The 19,835-nt window shown below is 40.2% G+C and overlaps 1 protein-coding gene across 2 annotated transcripts in view; it reads right to left on the bottom strand.

Annotated features, from left to right (window-relative positions):
- CSN6 (COP9 signalosome subunit 6) overlaps nucleotides 1-19,835 on the bottom strand; it is a 256,482-nt gene that overhangs the window by 91,291 nt on the left and 145,356 nt on the right. For both annotated transcript variants that reach the window (XM_090381728.1, XM_090381726.1), the window contains 2 exons: nucleotides 19,567-19,614; nucleotides 6,198-6,312 (listed from right to left, as the gene is read on the bottom strand). In XM_090381728.1, coding sequence (XP_090237854.1) covers nucleotides 6,198-6,312; nucleotides 19,567-19,614 — 163 coding nt within the window. The remainder of the gene's footprint in view (nucleotides 1-6,197; nucleotides 6,313-19,566; nucleotides 19,615-19,835) is intronic.

Below are 19,835 nucleotides of genomic sequence, written 5' to 3'. Positions count from 1 at the left end.
TGACCTTGCGGTTAGAGAAGTAGCTTTTGAGGCAGTGGTAGAAATTCCAGGTACAATTACAGACTCTGGCAATCTGAAGAACGCCCGGCCACCACACTGTGTCAAAAGCTCCTTTGAAGTCAATGAAGATTGCCAGTACATAAGTTGCATCCGACTGTTCTGCAACTTTGAGGGTTTTAGATAGAGCATCAATTGTGGAGCACCCTTGTTTGAATCCAAATTGAAGCGAGGATGCCAAACCACTGGCTTCATATCGGGGTTGGAAGCGGGAGAGCAGCAGTCTCTCAAAAACCTTGCCGAGAATGGGAAGCAGTGCAATCGGGCGATACATCTTGGAGGTACCTGTGGGATCCTTAGGTAACAGCCTCAGGTTAGCATGCTTCCAACGTGATGGAAAGTTACCCTCATTCAGACAGGTGTTGAAGAGCTGAAGAAGTATCATTAGAGCTATGGCCCAGAGATGTTGCACAGTCTTGCCTTCAATAAAATCCAGACCAGGAGCTTTACCTTTTTTGATTTTTTTAATTGCTGCATCGACTTCCTCCTCTGTGAATGGTTCCTCCATAATGTCTGGCTGGAAGCTGGAATTTTGTACTGCTATCTTCCTGTGGATGTCAGTGTCAGAGTTGGTGTTGTCCTGATATATTAGTTCATCCAGAATCCGGTTGATTGTATCTTCCCGGTCTCAGATGAGTCATCAGAGCAGACAGAGTGTATGACAGCCATGGATCCCAGCTTATTCCTCAAGAGTTTGTGGACTAAACCCGATGGATTCCGATTCCCCTCAACGACAAGGGAACCGCAGGAGCTTTGCTTGGCATGGTAAATTTTGCTAGTATATTCATATATTCATGGCAGACTGCTTTGAATCGGTCTCTATACTGTTCTACAATGTGGGCAGGTTCAGTCCTTCTCTTGCATTGGTACTCTTTGTGAGCGCGCTTCAGAGAATTGCACAGGTTAGTGAGTTCCTGCGACCACCATGGTACAGATCTTGGGTTCCTGGAACATTTTTTCATGGAAGCCTCTGAAGCTTTGAGGAGTAGACTCTGCACAAAGTCTGTTTTCTGCACACTGTTCATTGATTGGTAGAAGTTGCTAGTTGGGTCATGAAGAACATCTTGAATTACATTGTCAAACTGGTCCCAGTTCGCTGTTGTAATAGAGAATCTTACAATATCCTGGATAGACACTTGACGAGGGAGGGCAGAATCGGTGACACTGTAAGTGATGAGGCGATGGTCGCTAGTAGTGGCCGTATCATGCACCTGCCAATGAAGGAGTCTACTGCGAAGAGAAGAAGTAGTCAGTGTGATGTCCAGGTTAGACTCTCCAGTTCCCGAAGAGTAGGTGGTTGGTTGTCCTGGTCTGTTGATGATTTCAAGGCTGTGTGATGCAATGAATTCATCTAACACGTCTCCTCTTGCATCGGTAGAGGTGTTGAACCATTGTGTCAACCAGGCATTCAAATCTGCTGCTATAATGAAATCAGTGTTCTCCAGGAGGTCAAGAGCTTGTTCCAGTTGAGCTATGTGCGGGAGGATATCTGTACCAAATTTGAAATATGCTGTTAGGACCGAAATACAGCCGAAGCTGCCTTCTATTGTAGCCCCCACTAGATGGGGAGTGCAGAGTGATTCTATCTGTGTTACTACTAGGTCTGGATTGTGGACGATGATAGCAGCGAGGCACAATTGGTTTGTCGTCTGGATTTTCCTGAAAGCCAGGGGGTAACCAGAGACCCTTCCACGGATGCAGTATGGTTCCTGAAGGAGAAGAATATCTAGATTCAACTCGTCCATTAGAGGATGTTGCCACTGAGATGGATTTTTGGCCATTGATCTGAGCTATATGAAGTCTGGGAGGGGGGGGGGGGGTTTGGAAGAAAATTAACGTGACCACCAAATACGGAGGATGCGGAAAGGTCGGGGAATGACCACCGCATATCCCCGGAGCAATATGGCCTTAGTTGCTAATGCTCCTAAAAACCAAATAACAAACAAGCATGCAGCAGAAACAGAACATCTATAAGACACAGAGTGGAGAAACTCTGTGTCTTATAGATTAGTCATTAATTAACCTAACTGCCCTCTTTTGAATGGAATCAAGACGCCTGAAAGAGGGCACCTCCGTAGCCAGGTGGGCAAGAGCAACAGTGCGTAGCACACGCTTCTTGATCAGACTGGGGTTTGAGCCCATGACCACCAAATACGGAGGATGCGGAAAGGTCAGGAAATGACCACCGCATATCCCCGGAGCAATATGGCCTTAGTTGCTAATGCTCCAAATAACAATAACAACCAACCAGCCTGAAAGAGGTTTTGGAACACCCCCCAGATGTGGGAACAATATTCCATGATAATTCCATTCCAATATTCCATGGGCGGGTTTGCGATTTCTACACAGTGATCAGCTGTTTGGAAGAAAATTAACACTGAGAGCGAAGAGAAAACCCAGTTTTTTAGATGCAGAGGAAGCAATATTTATAATGTGCTTATGCCAAGAGAGATTAGAAGTCAGGGTAATCCCCAATAGAGATATATGATCTTGCCTAGAAATAAGAATGTCCTCGAAGATAAGCATAAGAATTCTTTTTGAGAGATATAAAACAGGACTGAGAGTTTTAGAAGGATTGAAATCAACTAAGTTATCTTTGTCCCACTAGAGAATTACCTGAAGATTAGCATTTAAGAAATTGGTAGAGGATATTCAAGAAGTTGAAGCTGTTTGAGCAGGACAAGGTTTCTCAAACTGGAAGGTAGAATGCAATGTACTATCATCAACAAAACTATGGATAGTATTACTGGTCAATGGAAGAAGGTCACTAATATAAAAGGGGAAAAGAACTAAATTTGGCAAGAAACCAGAATGCTCAGCTACCATTTAGATAAGAAGCAAGTTTCTACTCTTAGTCTATTCAAAATCTAGTTCAAAATTAATAACTGCTTTACAATTGTTATGAGCTTTGGTGTAGGCAGAAAATAAACCTAGAGATTTGGAAACAAGCTAATTACAATATGCAACATTCTTCTCTTGAATAGCTTTAGCACATTTATTAGTATTAGTAATGGCCACATGGTGCAAGAAGGCCTATGGCTTATGCTGCACCAACCAAAAAAAACGCCAAAATATTGGAAAACCAAGGTTAAGATAAAAGACCAGATTTTAAGGTGGAGTGTGGAATAAAGGATTTTATCCCTACTAGAATAATTTCACTGACACAATCTGTTCAAACACTGACATCAGAAGATTTAAAACAATAATCTGACCATGGAAAAGCGGAAAAGAAATCTCAGATCATCCCATTTTGCATTATCGTAATGCCAAACAACATGAAGTTGAGTATGTCCACAAGAAAAAGGTTCCACTGGAGAAGAATCCATCACCAAGTTTTGATCTGAGGTGGCTAGAGGACCACTCACCTTGACTGTGTACTTAGAAGGGTTGTGAGAAAATGATCAAGCGTGTTGGCTAAGTGGTTAGGATTGTATGGTATTCTGGTAGGTACATGAATTGGTGAAAGGTCATTAGTAACTGCAAAAGCCTTAGCATTTGGACCAGCTGGGTCTGGTCCATGCAATTAGAAAATGGAAGCCAGCTAGAGTAGTGAACATTAAAATTACCAAGGAAAATTACCTCTGTGTTTCGAAAGCTGGGCGGGAGAAAGTCAAGTTTCAAAGAGAGGAAGTCAAAGAGTTCCATGTGATTAGTGGAAATGGGAGAATGATAGAGGCAACAGATGAATTTGACAGAATGAAGTAGAGAGATTTTAAGTAAGCCAGAGAAGATCGAAATGAGGAGATTCCAAATTATCAAGTCTCTGACAGGGAATATCAGAATGGACCAGTACCACCTTTGAAGTGAAAGGTATGATACAGTGAATAATCAGACAACTGGGATGAACATTGATTGAATCGACGACCGGTAACTGGGCTTCTGTCAGAAAAAGTACATGGGATTTGGCAGACTCTAAGTGGAAATGGACATCATTGAGATTAGAAGTGAGACCATGTCCATTTATGAAATGAATGAGGAAGTGTTTCGGAGGTTTAGATCTTTTCACATATGTTTGTTCTATTAGTTTGACGATTCGTGGTGTATTCAGAAGTAAGAAAAGATGGCAAGGACATGCTGTATGAAGTAATGAAATTTTTGGATATGCTGTACACATGGCAAGAATATACCCAGTTCCTTGACATAATGTGGCCTTGACAATGCCCCAGAATACACACTCCTCCCCCACCACCCACCCACCCACCCACCCACACACACACACACACACACACACACACACACACACACACACACACACACACACACACACACACACACACACACACACACACACACACACAGTTGCTATCTGGCATAGTAGAGGCTAGCTGATCCAGAAGCCTCCTTGAGAGTTACCAATAGGTTCGGTCCAGTGTACTATCTAGGGTCCACCCTGCGAAGTTTTGTAGCTGTAGCCTCAAAATGTAAGGAAGATTGGATCTTACCATGATATCTATCATAAACTCAAAAGACATCAATCACACTGCATGGTGGAAGAGATGGAGGAGGTGGGTTTGCCAGAGCTTTCTTTGTTCTGGAAACTAAACATGGGTTCCACCACTTCGAGCGTCCAATAAGCAAAGTGGTGGTATTGCACCCAGTTGATGAGAGTCATATACCACCAAGTATTGCCTGGTAACAGAGAAGGGCAACATTCCTCCATGTGGTGTGGTTGCCACACATTGACCCCTGCTCACATTGGTTTGCACCTGGGTAGTCACCTCCAGTGTGCTAGGTGTCATTATTTCAGGACTTGCACATGGCGGTTACACCCAGGGTGAATAACAATCCCATCATCATGATGAAGGTGCAAGCAGAGGTTTTGGCTGTCCTAGAGAGACCACACTTTGCTGAAATTAGGTCCACTTGATTTGAGTGTCACCCAAATATCAGTTCCATCAGCATTTAGACTCTCAGGTAGCAAGCACAGCTTGTCATACTTGAAAGAAGGTCTGCAACCACCTCAAAGACCCACCCTGCCCTCCCAAGGAGTATGTATTGTTTGTATGAAGCACTTTTTTTGTGAAATATCGAGAGATGCAGCATCCAGAAGTTAAGTTTCTCCAGGCTCAACTTTTCCATCAACCTCCTTTAATTAAAATTTAGATTTTTTTTTTTTTTTTCAGCTATTAATTACAAATTTAACAATGTTACCATAAATACTGCATTTATTTAATAATATGAAAAAAAAAAAAAACCAAATAATGTACAGTATTGTGTTTTAAATGATATTTTTTCTGCGAGAAAGTTCAACTTCCAATGATTGTGAAATGGATTAAGCCAGCAGTTCTCAAAGTGTGGGATGCACCTTGCCCCTCCCAAGAGACAAGTATTGTTTGTTTATTGTTTATATGAAGCACTTTTTTTAATGTAATATGGACAAACCATCCCACTACTCCAGATATGAAGCATATTTTATTTCAAATGTTTGTGAATAAATGCATTCAAGTATAGATTGATTTATAAAACTGTGTACATTTATAGCTAAATTATGTTAAATCTGTTTATGTGCCCTTATTCTGGAAATGGAGGCATGAAACATGAAATATTTGAAGTAGGATGCAAGGTATAAAAAGTTGGAAACATCTGGATTAAGCCTTTAAAGCATATTTCATATCCTCCATTAACAATAATTTTGGTTTACAATCATTTCTATGCAATCGATTACAATATCATTAATCAAGGGATTATATGTTTATATAAGCCAAAATCCCTATGGCAAACTTCACTCTGCCAATGTTGCAGTAAACAAATATCATAGATATAAATAAAATGGCCATGAGACAGCCCATATGATGGATCATTGCTCTGTGATTTGATATGCAAATCAATATTATAAGGCATAATAAATACGGAGAACAAAAGCAAAAATTTCAAGTTATAAAATATTTTTGTGAATTTTGATAATGTGATAGAATTTTATGAAGGCTTAACTTTTTTAGTTTCAATGAAATTTTGAAGACTTTTTGAAATTATGAAAATGTGTAATAAACAGTTTTTTTTGATAAGCATCAAATTTTGGAGCTGCTTTTTAATTTTTTGGTTTTCAATAGAACAAATGTGATATCACAGAACTTCCAAAAATTTGATGATATTTCATAAATGATATAAACAAAAGGGAGGATTTTTTTTAATGTACGAACCTAGAGAGCTTTCTCCAGCCTCATTCCCTGACATGCGAGCCATGTGATCCAAACCTATCCTTTCTGCTTCTTCTGTGGCAAGGGTATATGATAATTCCACAAATAACATAGTAGCCTAGAAAATGTTCAAGTTATTCTTAGTATACTCATAAGACCACACCATTTAAAATTAAGAGAAAGTATGTAAGTAGATGGTGCAGATCAAGATATTGAAGGCTTACCTTTGTAAATTTTAAAAAAAATTAAGATTCATATTAATGATGATTATCAACAGCATTTACTTTCAGTTCAACATAGCTTTATATAAATGATGAATATAAATTGTTTTGTAATTTTCAAACAGGGAGGAGTAAGGGCAAGAATTTCTAGCTTTAGTATTTAAATTTAATTAGTATTAATAATGGCAACATGGTGCAAGGAAGCAAACAACAATAATAATAATAATCCACTTCATTTGTTCATTCCTTCTAATAGTTGATCCAAATCATCTTTAAATTTATTCAAGTTACCTACCTCAACAACACTACATGGAAGTTCATTCCAACAACCAGTTGATTGTTGGAATAAACTTGTGTTCAGCTAATTACTCTCTGGCTTTCTGCATGTCTATTCTGCAACCACCATTCTTCTTCAATTTAAATTTTGTAGTAGTATTGGAACATGATAAAAGAAAGTAAAGCACATGCAACACCGCCAAAAAAAAACAAAGAAAGAAAAAAAAAAAAAAAACACTTCATTTCTCTATTCCCTCTAGTAATTTGTTCAAACTACCCACCTCCACAAAATCAGGTGGAAAGTTATTCCAACAATTGATTGCTCTGGCTGACACAAATTTCTGCACATCTATCCTGGAACCTCCTTTACCAATTTAAATACATTCCCTTGTGTGTTTCATCTGAGAAAGAGTAAAGATTCATCAGCATTAAGTTTACTTCACCTGTTAAAGCCTTATACACTTCCATCAGGTCATCCATCATGCAGATGCCTAATTTCTAAAACTGCAATTTACAGAATCTCAGTCTTTCTCAGTAAGAATATCAAAGACTAGCGCCTTTGCAAGCTAAAAAACTTATCCTGCCAGTGCTATCACCAGTTTCGCTAAAGTGTTGATAAAGGAGTTTTGCCTTTTCATGAATGATGAGTGAACTTAACGGAATTTTATTTTGAGTTCAGTCTTCTATCCACAGTTTTAAAGCCTTGTCCATTTTTTCTAATTTAATATCACGAGTTACAGAGCAAATATTTGAAGCAATTAGCACGTTTTCACGGACACTACGGTGGATTTTTCTTCCGATTTCTCGATTGATCGTACCGTTGACTCATTGATTTTATAATGTTTTGCCACTGAGGAGACACTTTCACCATTAGAAATTTTGTCTAATAACTCAATTTTATTCGCTAATGTCATCGCCTTCTTTGATCTTTTCACATTTCCCTTGTTATTCGTAGCCATATTTTTGTACGGGTTAGAAAGAACTTGTCCAGAATAAAGTCACTTTCTTCCATTAACACACTCGAAAAAGTCTGTTTTACACCGCAAAACGGTAGATTTATCATTTTTATAAGCATATCAATTTATAAGCATATAAATTAAAAGCAAACGACGAAATCTTCCATGACAAGCGCATTACACATACTGAACAAGGATTAGCGAGAAACATCCACGCTCGCGATTTTGTCACCCCTCTCCCCACACCCACTGAGCGCTGTTTTGACCGGGAAAGATAATTTTAGCCACGCCCATGTTTTTTTATGGCGGAAAATATTCACGGCGCTTTAGAATTCACATTTTTTTAGGTTTCATTTTATATTAAATCTGTGATTGCGAATACAGATACCACGAATAGCGGGGGTTTACTGTACAACAAATGTTCTGTATTATCGTGTCAGAACTATGGATTTATTTCGTGTTAAAAGTGCAGTTTGTTATCAAATGGATAATCACAACTTGAGGATTCTGTTGGTAAGCATAGTTTTGTGTTATTAGAGCTCTCTTTCGAGTTTCTTCCATTTTCTTCTCACCGCTATTGTTCTTTGGTCACTCCGCTTAGGCGCCATAGCCGAAGCTTTAGGGAGGTGGCCACGCCTTTGCATGACCACCACAGTCTCTATTCTCGCAAATTTGACTGGGGCTATTTTCCCCCCTTCCGTGACCTTGGACGGGTGTCGCTCGGAGCTGCCAGTTTCACCGTTTTGTGTCTCTCGTTTTTACTTCCTTCTCACACTTACCCAGTGCTTGTTTCAATAGCACGTATGCGGCGCAAATTTCACCATCTGCATAAAGATCTATACAGCAGACCTGTCATCACCTTCAGATATTAAATTTGCACTATAATGGACGCTCATTAAAAGTGAAAAATGCTCGTTAAGTATCGAAAAATTTTTCTTGGTGCAGTTGACCAAATTAGGAAGTGAATCCTATAAGTACTACAACTTTATAGAGTTTTGTGATCGCTCACTATGTCGCGTATCACTATGTAATATAAGCACAGCTAATAGGGGAACAGAGTTCTTCATAACGTATGATAAGTTATTCTCTATTTATTGCCATTATTGTAGATTCTTTTAGTGCTGTAGTAGGAGGTTAGATGGAATTCTGAAAACTAAATACTCTTAAGCTACTTGTGTGTGAATAAATGCAGTGTTAGCAGGAAAAAAAAAAAAAGCCTTTTTATTGGGTATATACAGCTGCACTTCATTAGGAATTCAAGAACACCAGCATGCAGGAAGCGACCTATGAGATGAGGACTGTACCAGCAACGAAAAATAAGTGGAAGAAGCTGGACACGCCCAAACCTGACAGAGAAATGCGAAGCCAGAGTGCTCAGCTAAAGGACACCCGGAAGGATTCCCTCCCACAAATTGATTTGACTGTGGAGAAAAAACAACCAGAGGCCTCTGCACCCTTGGACCCCTCCTGGCCAGAGGGCACATTGTTAGAAAAAACTCAAATCCTGCGTACCGCCCTTGAGGATCTGATGAAAGACTCTAACAACCGGATAACCACTGGTGTTAGGGGACAGATTGTTTCCCTCTGGACAAAGTTGGAGACAATTGTCTACTAGACAAACCTAAAATATGAAACAACTGCTGTGAAACTGGAGGCATACCTAGATGGTGGGGCAAACAAAATGCAACAGCGTGCCCCATCTTATGCACAAGCGCTGAGGACGTCAGCCGGTGAATCAGCAATAAAAAGCAGTGTACCTGCTACAACAAAAAAGACCTTGCCAAAACAACCACACCTGGTGGTGCTCCGACCAACAATCATTGAGGAAAATCAAACAAGCGAACAATTAAAGATGCAAATCATGACCAGCCTAAAAGAAGAATTCAAGACAACCAGAATAAAGTCGGTCAGGAAAACTAGAAATGTCGGAGTACTGATAGAGACAGAAACAAGGGAGGAGGCACAAAAAATTATCACTAATACCAAAATCACTGAGCTGGGGCTCACAGCGACTACCCCTAAAAGAAAAGGGCCCTCAATAGTTATTTATGACCTGGATAAAGACCTGACCCCGGATCAACTAACAGAGGAAATCTATCAAAGAAACCTGATGTCCGCTCTCCCAGAACACAGAAGGGACGAACTGCTGACACCAAAATATTCAACCAAGTCCAAGAATGGCACTCAATGAAACTGGATAATTGAACTTGTGCCTGCAGCATGGAAAGTATTAAACACCCAGAACAGAGTATATGTAAATTGGGGCAGCCACCGCTTCCGTGAACATGTGGCTGTACCCAAATGCTTCAGGTGCTGTAAATATGGGCATACAACGCACACCTGCACCCAGACTGACCCCACATGCGGCCACTGCTCGGCAAAATATGATGCTGCATAAGCTTGCTTTCTTGCATCAAATGCCTCTACTAATGCTTTTAGCATTAGCATTAGCATTGCTAATGCTAATGCTAAAAGGCCACACTTACAAGGATTGCCCAAACAAGAGTACTGACCCAATCTGCACCAACTGCAAGAGTCTGAAGCTGGACTGCACCCACTCAATCAGGGATAACAAGTGCCCCACCTACCTGAAAATTAAGAGCTTGTTCCAATCCAGGCTGGATTATGGGGACGCGCCTTAGAGGATACAATACTACAGAGGTAAAATTTCTGCAGATCAACGCACAGAGGGCCAGAGCAGTAGCGGATCAGATCCGTATCAAGGCTGAAGAGGAGAATGTAGATGTCATGATAATACAAGAGCCATACTCACACATGAAGATAGTCAGGGGATACCCCTTGACCTACAAGATAGTACAATTCGAGGACGACACCCTCTGGGCCGCAGTCACGGTCAGAAATCCGGATATTACGGTGACCAAAATCACACAGCTTTGCACAGCCTGGGCTGCATGTGCCCACCTCACCACAGCTCTGGGGGCATTTTATGTTATTGCCCTCTACTGTCGACCGGGCGAAGACATAACTTTCGCCACAAGATACCTCCAACTGGCTGCTGACACCCTTCCCAACGCTAAAATTATAGTAGGGGCAGACGTGAACTGCCAGTCACCAATGTGACATAGTCACACGCCAGACAGACGTGGCACCAGAAACGGAACTATATTGGAAGAGTTCCTTGCAAATTCAACGTTGACAGTGTTAAACCAACCAAACAATCTGCCCACATTTAGTAATACACTGTGGGAAGCCACCATAGATGTCTCCTTGGCTTCCAGGAACATCGCTAATAATACTACCGACTGGTTCGTCCAAGAGGCCTGGACAACATCTGATCATCGAGCCATTACATTCCAACTCAACAGATCACTGACTAGAGTACCGGCAGCTAGACAAACCACTCACAGATACTCCATATCCAAAGCAAACTGGGAACTCTTCCAAAGTACCTTAAAAACCAGCATACAACAGAGACAGAGTGAGCTTGAGTGCCTCGAAGACCCAGATCACCTCCAAAGCAAGATAACAGAGATCATAACGCACACAAGCGACATCGCTATTAAAAAGAAAAATCCAACCCCTGGGGCTGTGCCGTGGTGGAACCTAGAACTGCAACGACTCCGGAAAGAAACACAAACCAGAAGAAAGGCCTTTCAGCGGGCGAGGTGCTCCTGGCCGACGGCAGAGGTTGAAGTACTCCGACAACGCTACAAAGAAGCAAGGAACACTTACACAGCCCAAATCAGAAGCTGTAAACAGCAATCTTGGGAGCGCATGGTCTCCACTATGGGAAACGAGAACCCCTGGGGAATCGTCTACAAACTGACCATGAATAAACTCCCCCGAGGGGAAGTTATTGCCGCCACCACATTGACCCAAGGAGGCATGTCCACAACCTGGGAGCAGACTATTTCCAATATCCTGGACACAGTCTTCCACCCGGCTATACAACCAGAGACAATTTCGTTGATCTGCAGAGCAGATCCAACTCTGCTTAGAAAATGAAAGCTATCAAACAGCAACGACAGAACCTCACTTCACCATGGAGGAGCTCAAGAGTGCTGCCACCCTAATTAGGGGAAATAAATGCCCTGGACCAGACCTCTTGGAGCCCGAAATCATCAAAAAGACAGTACAGTGTTCCCCGAACCTGTTGCTCAACCTCTTCAACCTCTGTCTTCACTGTGGCACCTTCCCGACTTCGTGGAAGAAAGCAAACGTCAAACTAATCCTGAAAAATCCAACCAAACCACCACACCTCCCAGAATCGTACAGACCGATCGCACTTCTCACAGTTGCAAGTAAACTACTTGAACGCCTTCTCTATAGACGAATAGAGCAATATTATGACAGGGCTGGCCTGGCCTCACCCAACCAGTTTGGCTTCAGGCGGGGTCGCTCAGCCGTGGATGCCTTAATACACCTACAAGAACAAGTAACAAGATGCACCAAGAAGTATTTCCTTGTGATTGCTGTGGACTTTGCTGGGGCCTTCGATGCACTTTGGTGGCCAAGCATCTTGGCAAGGCTTCGGGTTGCTGGGATCCCAGGCAACCTCTACAGGGTCATCAAGAGCTACCTCACAAACAGATCCATCAGGATTGTTGCTCCCTATGGGACCCTCTCCAAGAATACATTTCGCGGCTGTCCACAGGGTTCGGTCCTTGGACCACTACTGTGGAACATAGTAATGGACTCCTTCCTAGCTATAGACCTTGACGAGGTAAAATCGCAGGCCTTTGCTGATGACCTCTTACTGACAGTGTCAGTGGACTCAAGGACACAACTGGAGACACTGGCAAACCGGGCTCTGTCCACCCTTCAGGAATGGGCAAAGAAAAATCAACTTAGAATCTCCCCTGCAAAGACAAACTCCATTCTGCTCAAGGGGTGCCTCAACCTCAGGCGCCCTACACAAATCAAGATTGACCAGAAAACAATTAAATTCTCAAAGCAGCTGAAGTACCTAGGCATGATTCTAGATCCAAATCTATCATTTCAGGACCACCTGAAATATTTGCGTACAAAAGTCAGACGATACACTGCATTGGTTGCCAGAGTCACTCGCAAAGACTGGGGCCTAGACAGACGGGTGCTACGTCTTTTCTATAAAACCATCTTCACCCCAATAGTCACGTATGCATCTGGCGCATGGTATCAGAAAGCCACAACTGTTGTCAATAAACGAATCATTGACTCGATTCACCGATCAATCCTTCTGACCATTACTCGAGCTTGCAGCACAGTGAGCATGCATGCCCTGCAAGTCCTTGCTGGTGTCCTTCCACTGGACTTAGAGATCATTCGACGGGGCCTCATGCACCACCTGGACAAGGGTATCCCACAGACATGTTTGGAATTCACCACCGACATCATCAATAGCAAGACTATGGAAAAGAAAAAGCTGCATGCTCACCTGCTGCAGATGTGGCAGGATAGATGGGCCACCTCGCAAAAAGGCGAAATCACCAGAAAGTTTCTGCCCAACATTGGCCGGGTTTTTCCGAACTTCCCACCCTGGTTTTCCCCGGGCCTACAAGTCACATACCTATTGACAGGACATGGAGCTCTGAATGCAAAGCTATCCCTACTCGGAATACAGGAAGATCCCACCTGCACCTGCAGGGGGCTGGAGAGCTGGCAGCACCTCATGCATGATTGCCAGCTGTATGACGACCTCCGCAGCGCATTCATCACCAAAATACAGTATCTACCATACGGCCAGGAGTACCACATCTTGGACACCAAGGAAGAATATCAGGCTTTCTCCAGCTATGCACTGGCCCTGTTCACAAGACGGAGAGCTCTTATCGCAATCAACAACTGACACAATAAGGAAATGAACAAACCTCAAAGGAAATCATCCCGTGGAAGACGCCTGAATCCAATGGTCTCCGATAATCAAGGCACTAAACCCTGAAGTGGACCTAAAGTTGAATAAATGAGAAATGACTCTATAAACAACATTGATGCAAACACCACATGGATGGGAAATGTCACAAGAAAGACCCCACAAACGCCGACAAGCAAACCCGGTAAAGACTGCAGAACGGACGGGAACCACCCCATGACCGATCATGCTTCGGTCCGATCGCTCCTGGAAACTGACTAGAACCACTAGCAGCTCCGCTGCCAAATGCTATATGGCGAGCTGAATGGGGTACCCTTACCCTATTCATCTTAAATTCCCTATCCCCGGCAGGAGGGAGAGGAGACACGCTCTGTTTCCTCCCTCCCCTGCCAACCCATCTCTTCGCCTGGTGAGGCATGGGCCTGCCTCACTGACCACCTGGGGTCGCCTTCTCTATCGTCCCCATGCTTCTGCCTTTCCCCCCCAGTCTTCAGTCTCTTCCCCCACTCTAATTGTATACCTTATCCATGGCAGGGGGAGATAGCTCTTCTTCGTCTCCCCCACCCGCCATCCAAACTCCCCTCTGGTGTGGCATGGGCATGCCATACTGCCTAGCAGGGGTCATGTCCTCTATCGACCCCTTACTTCTACTTCTACCCCCCCAGTCTTCAGCCTCCCCTTCCTCCCACTTTTATCTTTCATCTAACGTATAGCCCACACGTCTAAATTTAATAACAACAAAATTCTGCCCGACCTATTAGGCCTTTTAACACATCTTTCTATCGTTCAACCCCAACCAGCGATTTGCTAACAGCAATCTCCTTAAGAATTAACGTCAAACGCCTATATATATATATATATATATATTTTTTTTTTTATTATTATTATTTTATTTATTTATTTTTTTACTTTTATCATTATTATTTTTTATTTTTATTTTATTATTATTTTTTTTTTACTTTTATTATTATTATTATTATTTTTTTTTTATTAATTTATTTATTTTTTAGGTCCTAGCCACTGAAATCCCAGGAAACTAGGTGGCAGGACCTGCCGGAGCAACTCGTCATGATGCTGGACACCCAGCTAGCCTCCACGTGGCAAGGTATGGGCAACGTCGGGCCCCACCAGGGGCCAGGCGGCCAATAAGCCGGACAAACAATGGGCACAACAGATCACACTGCACAGACATGACCCGCACATTTTCAAGTCTCTGGCTTGACAGTGTGCTGTCCTCGATACAGCGAACATACGCGGAGATGGGAGAAATCCCAGGCGCCGTCTGACACGAACATACCTTATACCTTATGTACAACAAATGCATGAAACCTCTTTTCATTTATCCTGTACAGTCAGGTCTCCTCTATAATAGCCTAAATCACCAAAAAAACTTGTTCAGCAGAATTATGAATTAAGTTCATGGAAGATTTTTTAGAGAAATAGAGGAATTTTTTTGAATTTTCTGAACGCTGGAGGAACAAGAACTATGTTTTAATAAAATCAATGGTGAATATGCAATCTTTTTGACTTTTTGAATTTACTGCATTACATACACCTCAAATTATTGCAAACACATCAGATTATACTAATGCTTAAAAAAAAATCAACAGTTAATGCAACTAGCATCTTTTAAAACATTGCATTCTCTCTCACACACACACACACACACACACACACAAACACACCAAATTTTTGAAAGCGGCTCAGGCTCAGGCAGATTCATCACATCTAGCAGTATGATTATAGCATTTCCACAAAGTTTTATGCATTGTGTTTCCTAGACTAACAGTAAAATTAATAAGTGTAATTTCTGAATTTAACATTGCAAAGTAGTCTTGGTTCTCACTAGCTATAATCTGAATTTAATATTAAAACAAGAACTACCTTGTTTTAGTATTATATACTGTTGTTAAGTTAAATGCTATGCCATTTCAAGAAAATACATGACTGAAAAGATAAACTAACTAACTGCAACAATGTGATAGTTTGTCATCTCAGACTACCTAAATCTAGCAATTTTAGGGAAACGGATGAATCCGAAGAACCACTTGAAAATCAGCAAAAGTTCATGGATTGGTGGCCATTCTTCCAAACACTGCATCAGACATAGTTATATAGGATAAAGATTTCATCTCAGCACTACAACAAATTTTACTCAGCTCTAATCACATTGAGAAATTTAAAAGGCCTATGCAATTGTCTACTACTATTCCTGAACAACATTAGGAACACACTGATGTTACGTTTGTAAACAACACTGGCAAAGATACTTTCATCCATTTGTATTTGCCTATATTCTGCCACCTAGAGGACCATGGTGGTTCAAAATGCAAACAGTGGTTATCTGTTGTTATCAATGCAAGTCACTGCATTGATAACAAATGCAAGTCACTTTATCCTCAAGTGACTTGCATTTATTATACAAGTCACTTGAGGATAAAGACTTCAGTAAGGCAAAAATTTTGGCTTTGGTTTATCAACTCTGCATGATATATTTTAGAAGGGAAAATAGTTTTATTTTTAATGCATTGTATAATACATTACTTTCCATGTATTGCCTGTACAATATTTCCATGCAGCCATTACTAATACTAATACTATACGGGGGGTTGTATTAGAATTAGTAATGGCCGCATGGTGCAAGAAAGCCTATGGCTTATGCTGCACCAGCCAAAAAAAAAAAAATCCGAACAAAACAATGATAAAAAAATAATAATAATAAATAAATAATAATAATTAATTAAAAAAAAGGAAATTAAACCTATCATCCTATGCGCTTCCCTTACCCGAAAGTATTATCCAGATGACCTTTGAATTTCCCCAAACTGTCGGCCTCTATCACCCATGAAGGCAACTTATTCCAGTAATTTATAACTCGCTGGCTAAAATGAAACTTCCTGCAGTCCAATCTAAACATTTCCCCCCATAACTTGAATTTATGTCCCCTAGTTCTAGCATCATTTATAATGTTGAAAATTTCATCCTCATTCATTTTACTGATGTCTCTCAGATCCTTAAACACCTAAATCAAATCTCCTCTAAGGGGTCTAGTTTCCAAACTCTGCAACCCACATATTCTAAGTCTTTCTTCATAAGGACACCCTTTTGCCAATCTCACCAGGTGAATTACCCATCTTTGCACCCTTTCAAGAAGCTCGATGTCTTTCTTTAGGTGCGGTATCCATACTTGAACACAGTATTCCAAGTGTGGTCTAACAAAAACCTTATATAATGGGATTATCACGTCCCTATCTCTACTTGCAAAAGTTCAATAGATCATCGATAGGACACCATGGGCCTTCCTTGCAACCTGTTTACAATGCTCAGAGAATTTCATGTCTGACAGTATCATAACACCCAAGTCCCTTTCCTCCAGTACTGGGTTTAGCTGAACTCCACCAAGTGAATAAGTTATTTTGGGATTACTGTTTCCCAGGTGTAATACCTTACACTTTGTTGGATTAAAGCATAGCTGCCATTTTTCTGAATTCCTGAAGTCTATCTAGGTCCTGAAGAAGCTCAGCTTGACAGTGATCATTAACTACTCTACCAATTTTAACATCATCTGCAAATTTAGACATCACGCCCTCTATCCCTTCATCAATGTCATTTATGAAAATTAAAAACAACAGTGGTCCTAATACTGATCCTTGGGGAACCCCACTTCTTACATCAACCCAATCTGAGGAATAGCCATTTATCACAACCCTCTGCCTCCTGCCCTGAAGCCATCCTGCTATCCATCTAAGGATTTTCCAAGTGATTCCAACCTGTTCCAGCTTATAAAGCAACCGCTCATGTGGGACTGAGTCAAAAGCTTTGCTGAAATCTAAATAAACAATGTCGAAATTATTCCCTAAATCCAGCTCGTGAGTGACCCTTTCGAAATAGCGAACCAGATTTGTTAAACATGATTTTCCCTTTACAAAACCATGCTGAGTATCCTTGAGAATTTCAATTCGATCCAAATGATCCTGAATTCCACCCTTGATCATTGCCTCCATGATTTTCCCTACTACTGAAGTCAGACTGACAGGTCGATAATTTCCAACTTCACTTTTAGAGTCACCCTTATGTATGGGAGATACATTTGCACTTTTCCAATACAAGGGAATCTCCAGTCTAGTGGTGCTCGCATAATTAGCCTCAATGGTTCAATGCACTCGCTTGCCGTCTCCCTTAAGATTATAGGGTATATTCCATCAACTCCAGGAGCCTTACTGGCCTGTAGGCGCGAAAGTTTTTTCATTAAATAATCTTGCAAAATTTCAATATCATTAACTACATATTTTTTAACTTTGCTCCCACAATTTCCCATTGCCACAAAAGGTTTTTCATTTGTAAATATATAACTGTAATATATATTGTAAAATATATAAAAAAGTATAACACAGTTTGCTCAACCACACGATTGATAAATTGTGGCAATCCTCACACAACATGGTACTTATATAACATGGTTTCACTCTAACATGGTTAGAGAATTTCAGTAACCCTCACATAACAGGGTATTTTTGAGATTTTGTGCAGGGAAAACCCTGCTATTACGTTGGATGTAATTTTTCAACATTTCCACTCTTTTTTGAATCCCCACTTTTGACTCGCTAGTCAAAAAAAAATTATTGAGAAATCCCTGTATTTTATTTTGTTGAAAAATTCACATGTTACGCTCTGTGCTATTGAACTTGTGGAAAAAAATCTAGATTTCTAGTTTTATGACTATTGGATAGCACACCCGGCCATCCAAAAGATTTCAGCCATCCAAACTTTAAAGTTATGTTCCTACCACCACAGTTGTACTGGGTTAATACAACTTATTTCATTCAGCCAGTAGATCAAGGCATTATATCCACCTTTAAAACTGATTACATCAGAAAATCATTACAATGGATTTTGGAAAAAAATTGATTCTGAATCTATTGAAGTAATGAAGGCAAGGAAACATTTCTCAATTGTGGACTGTATCAGAATCATAGCTTTATCGCCAAAAGAAGTAAAACCATCAAAGTTAAATGCATGTGGAAAAATGTATGATACTCACAAAGATCTATCAAGAAAATCAAACAAACCCAGATTACTGATTTTTTAAAGAGAGTAGAAGATACACAAAATCTAGAATGGTGTATTTTTGTTAGTTTTGTTAATGAAATAGTGTATTTTTGTTAGTTTTGTTAATGAAATAATGTATTTTTGTTAGCGTTTGGAAAGTAACCCCTCTTTTTGTACTTTTTCTGAGTCCCATATATAACATGGTTTCTCACAACTACCAGGTTATACGAGGGTTACCTGTATATTACTTCTCTCAATGTGAGATCATCTGTAAGCAGAATTATGTACAAATACACTAATTTAACATAAAATTAGTGTACTTGTACATAATTTAGCTTGGAAATTCCAGATTCTGGCAAGATTGGTAAGACTTCTAAGTTACTGAATTTTGGAGGTTCAACTATATAACTTCTATATTATGCAAGAAAACTTGCTATGGTATAGTAGGATCCTGTGATCAGTGCTAACTCTGCAATATGGTTTTTGATAATCTGTAAAAGATATTTCTTGTATGGCATGGTGGCTGTATTTAAATATCATCGTTGAGGTTGTAAATTCTTTCTTTGGCCTATATTTTATGACATTACATACCTTTTGTGGAGTACTGATTAAATTGTTAAAGTTCTGTATATTTAAATGGAAGTCTCCTGGAATTTACTAAAGGAAGAATTATGCTTACCAAAAGATAACTGATATTACTGATTGAGAACCACAAACTGATAATGACAGGGTAATGTTATTATAGAAAGACTGTTTTTATAGGTGAATAGGATTCTGAAGCCAATGCAGGATTCGGGTAAAAAAAAACATAACATACAATATAAAATAAATTACCCTGTTCACATGTTACAAAGGACTAATTTCTTATAAAAAATGAAACAAGTTGTCTAGTAGTACTTCTTCCTGCACAGCTTATAACTATAAATAATATTAAATATACAGAGAATTAATTCTTGAATGTATGCAACTAATTAAAGGTGACTACATTTCTAGTAAACAAATATGAATATTTATTTTTATTACAGGCTGCAACAAATACATGTTAAAAAAAAACTTACCTCTCCACTCACAAGATCAATAACAGATTCAAACATGCTTACTGGCAGCTAAAAGTAATATATAATTATTAATAAATAAATCAATATGTATAAACACATGAAAGAAATAAAAAAATGACTAAGTTTTACTCAGATAATGTGATATATTATGTGGGTAAAAACTCAGTTACTAGCCTATTTTCTAATCAACATAAATGTTAAAATATGCAATGATAGAGTAGGGAGAATGGTAGGGATTACGAGGTATGTGCAGAAGTAGTCAACTAATT

This window comes from Mastigoproctus giganteus, chromosome 9 (genome assembly GCF_048544385.1).
Source record: "Mastigoproctus giganteus isolate SK-2022 chromosome 9, ASM4854438v1, whole genome shotgun sequence".
Classification (NCBI taxonomy): Eukaryota; Metazoa; Arthropoda; class Arachnida; order Uropygi; family Thelyphonidae; genus Mastigoproctus; species Mastigoproctus giganteus.
This window is presented reverse-complemented; position numbering and strand designations above follow the sequence as displayed.